This window comes from Taeniopygia guttata, chromosome 3 (genome assembly GCF_048771995.1).
Source record: "Taeniopygia guttata chromosome 3, bTaeGut7.mat, whole genome shotgun sequence".
NCBI classification, from domain to species: Eukaryota; Metazoa; Chordata; class Aves; order Passeriformes; family Estrildidae; genus Taeniopygia; species Taeniopygia guttata.
In genome coordinates this window covers 70,905,779-70,911,786 of record NC_133027.1, presented here as the reverse complement: position 1 = coordinate 70,911,786, position 6,008 = coordinate 70,905,779, and the positions used below count along the sequence as shown (strand labels likewise).

Here is a 6,008-nt window from a genome sequence, read left to right as displayed (position 1 = left end):
TTAAGATTAAGCAGAACCCACCAGCTCCATGCATCCCTTCTTGTCCCACACTGCTGTCTGTTTACAAATAAATGTCAGGACAGTATTAAAAAAAAATTAAATAATATTCTACAACTATAGCTTTTTCAAGTTTTCTTTCTTCCTTTTGTTAGAGATACAAAAAAAATGCAGAAAGTATTTGAAATTCCTAGTTTCCTTATGCTTAGTGTCATAAAAGAAAAAAAAAAGAATAAGAAAACCTATAAAATGCCAAACTGGCAGCAGGTTAGTTCAGCAGCTATCAACAAAAGCACCGTGCAGTTGAAAAAAATCTGCCAGGAAAAAGTAACTTTGAAAAAAAAAAGTAATGGAAGTGGGTTAGGAAAAAAAATTGTAATCACACATTCTTCATTAAAACACTTTTAATACTACACAAGTTACAGTATCACCTTTTAAAAAGTTTAAAAAGGAGTATTAACAGTAGCACTGTTGCAGCTAAAGCACTTCAAAATAATAGGAAAAAAAAAAAAAGAAAAAAATTGTAGCCCAGGAAGTAGTAATAAAGGAAGAATCCACTGGAATATTACTGTAATTGAGCAAAGCAACCAAAAAGAAAAAGCAACATTCAATGTGAGAAAAATGAGCTATGTATGAACACCCTCAAATTTTTTTAATTCTTTTTTTGTTTGTTATTTTGTTTCATTTTGTTTGTTTTTCTTTTGCAGTTCTGAAGTTTTATGGTGGAGGTTAGACTTGGCTGGGGGCTCAAAGTCAGCTGAGTGAGCATGGCCACCGTGTGCCATTTCTTTTCCATCTATGTTGTTTCTGGGCCAGTGCCTGGCATCAGCGGCTGGGGAGTTTCCATCCTCTCCAGGAGTCACAGAGCTGCAGGAGCGGGCGGCTGGCAGGAGGAGGAAGGTGTGCTTCCCTACAGGCCTCTCACGCCAATGTCCCTCTGCCCCAAAACAAGGGTGTGCTTTGTCAGGAGCAGGTCTCACCCTCAGCACGCTCACAGCTGGGACACCTGATGACACAAAAGGGGGGGGCTCTTTTAGGCAGGCTTTGGAATTCAGTTTTTGCTTCTTTTTTAAGCGCAGGGACACCGCCTTAATCAAAACCATGAACTTCATCCCATGTAAGGTATTATGCCAAGCAACTTTGAAGAACTTGTTACCGTCTATCAGCTCAAATTCCATTTTTTTAATAAAGTGCCTAAATACACATTTACACAGATCATAGTGGTTCCAAAGAATCCTTTACAGTTGGCATTTTTTTATATATAGGTATATATATAGGTATGTATATATATATATAATGTGCGTTTTCTTCAAATTGGCTAAATGTGTTTACATAAGACACCAATCTTGACTATAAGTTTTAAAGCGTAATATTGACTCAATGAATTTGTTTATCATGCAAGTCTTATCTAATATTACATTGACCTGTAATATGGAACACAATGTAGTGGGTGTGCTCATTAAACACTTCATAGAAAATTACTGTGCATGTGCAGTTCTGATCTTCAAATACTAATAATGACCATTTCTTTTCTTTTTAAAAAAAATTAGTCTTAAAAAAAAAAAAACCAAAAAAACTCCTCTGCATTAAATTGCAGTTTGAACATTATCACAATAAGAACAGTTGAGTAAAAAGCACCCAAAAATCTTGAATTTTATAGTTGGCTGACACGATTTCTCCTCCTCCTCTTCTGATACTGGAAGTGTTTATTAGCTGGTCCCTGGAAAGGGACGACCTCGCCACCTTTTTGCTCAGAAACAACCGCAAATAACCAAGTTATAAACACCTCGACAGAAGGGCTCGTACAGCTGCAGTGTTGCCAATGAACTATAAACAGCACAAAAACATCACTATTAGACTTGAACTATTTCTAGTAACCAATGATTTATTGATTTTAGAAGTCTGCTTGGTGATGCAGAAGCGTGATCAAAAGAAGTGGCTTTACAAAAGAGTTCTCCAAAGTAGCTTAAAAGGCAGGGCCAGGGCCATTATGTACAGCCCTAATTGCTTTCATTTCAACCAGTTTATATTTTCATTTTCAAAGAATAGCAGTAGGTTTGTTTCAAGCATACGTAATAAGGAAATTACAGGTTTCCTCCACCCACATTTGGGCTGTCACTGATATGCCCGCGGGCAATTTGGCAGAGCCTCAGTCACTGCTGTCACTGTACCACACCGTACCTGCCACTACTTGGAAATACCGGGTCAGCGATAGTAACAATAGCAACAGCACTAGAGGTGACTGGTAAGCAAAATCAAAATCCATATGCACTATCTGAAAATTAAAGTAAAATAAAATAAAGTCTCTTCCCCACATCCCCAGCTTTGTCCAAATACACAAAAGCCCCACAAATGACACTGAAGACCTTCAAAAATGGCAGTGCTACATTGGCACCTTCACCAATCACGTAACTAAGTTCATTATCAAAATTCCACGTTATGGTATGTAACTGGTGAATAAATGCAGTTTTGTAATCTTAGAACTGATCACAAGAACTGCGGTCAACTTTGCCTTGGAAAAAAAAAACAGAAAACAAAAAACAAACAAAAAAAAAACCAAAACACCAAACCAAAACCAAACAAACCCAGAAATCCCTAACTCAACAGCGCCTCTTGGACACCTCTCCACATGCTACTCTGGTGGCAACTTCCCTTGAGAAACAGTGAGCAATTTGGGACTGGATCTGGAGGATCTTCCATCGCACCCCGAGCCACGCGCTTCTGGGAAAAAGCCCTCCTGCTCCCTAAGCTCGCCTGGCCAGTGGGATGGCAAGTGCATGCCTGCCTTGGCTAGCCACTCTTGTCCCCAGCTGCCTCAGACCAAGCCTGCATGCGACCAGCTCTACAGGACAGGGGCCAGGAATAAGGAATCACAGACAGTAAGGCAATCTTTACAATGTCAGAAAGTGTATTTGGCATTAAAAAAAAAAAAAAAGAAAAGGAAAGAAAAAACAGAAGAAACAAGTGCATACAAATACAGCTAGAAGCATTTCTGGTTTGCCAAGTGCTCTCTAAAAAAAGCAGCGCAAGTCACAGCCTACATTGAACAGTAACTGTCACCAGGGAAGCACAACAAATAGTTGCTATAACAAAAGGGAAAAAAAGAAAAAACGAAACAGAAAAAAAAAGAGAAGAATTAGAAGAAATGCCTTTATAATAAGTACATACCTTTTGTCTTCAAAAAATATAGAAACACAATGTATTCAAAAAAATCAAAATTATACAGCCATGTTTATGAAGTCTACATTTCCCTTGTCTTGGAGATATATATATATATTTATATATATATATTTATAGATATATACAGAATTCGAGCAGTTCGAGTTCAAGGTGACGTCGGGCAGCGAGCGCAGGCGAGTCACGAGTCCCTCTCCTTTTTCACTTTCACATCTCCGGCCAGGATGGTGGCGATCTCCCCTTGCATGAAGGCCCAGGGGACGTTGGAGCCGACCAGGGGACACTTCTCCCCGCTGGGGCAATACACCTCCCCGCTGGCTCCCTGCTGCTTGATGCTCTGCCGGGAGCAGGGGAAGCAGAACTTGTGGGAGGGGACGGAGGGGCACTGCACGAAGTGGGTGTCTTCCAGGCGCTCGTGGCAGAGGGTACAACACAACGGGACGCTGGCGGCGAGGGACGAGTCCGGCAGGCTGGCGGGGTGCACGGGCTCCAGCCCGCCCGCCGCCGCCGCGCTGGCCCCCTGGCCCGGCACCTCCCTGCCGGGGCCCAGCCTTCTTTGGTTCATGGCGGAGGGCGAGGGGGGGCTGCTGCTGTTCCTCCGCGTGGTGGAGTGGACCTGGTTGGCGTCTTTGGAGGCGTGGTTGCCCCCGGCATTGTCCGCCACCAGAATGAGGGCGGCCATGGGGGACTGGCCGTTCTGTGCCGCCTCGGGCGGCGTGGTCCGGTTGGAGTGGGGCGAGGCGGTGGGCGGCGGGGGCGACATGAAGGGGGTGGCCGTCAGCGGCAGCTTCATCCCTTCCGACGGGGTGGACAGCCAGGGCTGCACCTCCCCGTTGATCTTCGGGGGTCCAGCCTCGCCCTCCGGCTCGGGGGAAGGCTTCCTCTTCCGGGCGGCCCGAGCCCCTGCAGAGACAGAGGTGGGGGGAAGGAGGAGGGTAAGAAGGCAGCGCACTCGCAACGCATCGCCGAGCAACCGCGGAAACGGGCGGCCTCGGCCACCCCCCGGGCACCCGGCCACCCAAGCGGCCGGACCGCCGCCCCGCACGCCCAAAGCCGCCCGGCATCCCCCGCCCCGCATCCATGGAGAGCCACCCCCTGCCGCCCCGTCGTCCCCCGCCCTGCCCGCCGCCCCCCGGCCCCCGGCTCCTCACCTGGCTTGGCCACGGAGCCGTTGGTCTCGTAGCCCAGCAGCCGGCCGCCCGCCATGCCCGGCTCTTTCTTGAATTTGCTGTCGAAGGGGGCCACGGTGTGGCTCCCGTGCTGGTGCAGGGCTAGCAGCGTGTCCCGCACTGTCTTGGGCTTGGCCAGCCACTCCTGCTCGGCGCCCGGCCGGCCCTTGCCCTCCGCGGCCAGCTCCGCCGCCGCCGCCGCCGGCAGGCTCTCGGCAGAGCCGCGCTTCTCCTTGGCGCCACCGTCGTGCTCCCCCGCCGCGCCGCCGCCGCCGCCCGAGGAGGAGGAGGAGACGGAGCCGGGGCGCTTGTGCCCCAGCTCTCCGGGCTGCCCCGCCGCCTGCGCCGCCGCCTGCGCCGCCGCCGCCGGCTGCTGGGGCACGGGCACGGCCATGGGGGCGGGCGCGGCGGAGATGGCGGCCAGCGAGGCGGCGGCCGCGGCGGCGGCGCGGCTGCCCAGACCGCCGATGGCGGCGGGGAGCCCGGCGCCGTTCACCAGCGGCACTAGGGTGGGCGGAACGGCGTGCGTCCGCCGCGGGTTCGGGCTCTGCCGGTTGAGCTCTGGCGGCTCCTCGGGCTTGGGGAAGCCGTTGGGCACCAGGATCCCGTTGACCTGCCGGCCGCCGCCGTACTCGGCGCCCAGGCGGGGCGGCGGCCGCTCGGCCGCCAGCGAGTAGCGCTCCAGGGGCTGCGGCGGGGGCCGCGCCGCCGCCTCCGCCGCCGAGGGGTGGCCGAGCTGCTGCTGCTGCGCCAGGAGCTCCTTGGCGGAGAGCGGAGGCTGCTTGGCGTGGGGCGGTGGCGGGGCCCGGCCCTCGGGGAAGCAGCCGTGCGCTCGCTTCAGCTGCCGCGCCGTGTCGATGACGAACTCCACGCGGTCGGCGCCCTCGTAGTTGACGCAGCCCCGGCAGACGGGCTCGGTGAAGTCCCAGATCATGGCCCAGGGCATGCGGGGCAGATCGCACAGGTAGCACGACTGCCTGCGGGAAGCAGCCGCCACCGCCGCCGACGACATGTCCCGGCCCCGGGGCAGCGGCGAGCGCCCCCCGCTCCGGCTTCGGCCGCTGCCTCCTCCGCCCCTCGTCACCGGAGTCCCGACGGGCAGGCTCGGGAGCCGCGGCCGCAGCGGGACCGTCCGCTGGGCCCCCTCCCCCTCGCCTTCCTCTTCCGTGCGCTGGAGCGGGGCGCGGCGGGCGCCCCGGCAGGCAGAGCCGCTGCGGGGAACGCCGCTCCCGTCGCCGTCTCCGCCGGCGGCGTTCACAGGGCGGCGGGGACGCGCATCTCCGCCGCGCGGCTGGCGCAGGGCTGCGGCCGCTGCCGCCCGCACGGCTCCCCCGCTCTCTGGCTACTACGGGGCGGCGCGGGGCGGCGGGGGCCGGCGCGGCGCGGCGGGGCGGGTGGGGCGGGGACTGCCACGGGGGCCGGGGCCGGGGCCGGGGCTGGCGGCGGCGCCGTGCCGTGCCGGGCTCCAGCCGCCACCGCCGCCTCTGCGCGCCGCCGCTACGATTCTTCGACAGTGCCGGCCGCGCCTGCGCGATGGGCGCCCCCGCCCCGCCGCCGCCGCCGCCGCGATCCCAGCCCCGGCCCCTGCCCGCGCCCCCGCCACCGGCACCGGGGGTTCCTCCTGCCGCCGGGGGGCCGCCGCGACCCCGCCCCGGTGGCCCCCGG

The 6,008-nt window shown here is 55.3% G+C and overlaps 1 protein-coding gene across 2 annotated transcripts; it reads right to left on the bottom strand.

The window, feature by feature from the left end:
• Positions 1-383: 383 nt before the first annotated feature.
• IRF2BP2 (interferon regulatory factor 2 binding protein 2) lies at positions 384-5,499 on the bottom strand. Of its 2 annotated transcripts, XR_003959380.4 has the most exons (3): positions 4,326-5,499; positions 3,166-4,077; positions 384-1,003 (listed from the first exon to the last, which is right to left on the bottom strand). XR_003959380.4 is itself a non-coding variant. In XM_030268267.4 (2 exons), exons 1-2 carry the CDS (start codon positions 5,353-5,355, stop codon positions 3,356-3,358), a joined length of 1,752 nt encoding a protein of 583 aa, XP_030124127.4. In that variant the 5' UTR covers positions 5,356-5,499; the 3' UTR covers positions 384-3,355. The 2 variants fall into 2 exon arrangements, 1 of the variants encoding a protein (XP_030124127.4); XM_030268267.4 differs by having other exon boundaries at positions 384-4,077.
• Between the last annotated feature and the right edge of the window lie 509 nt (positions 5,500-6,008).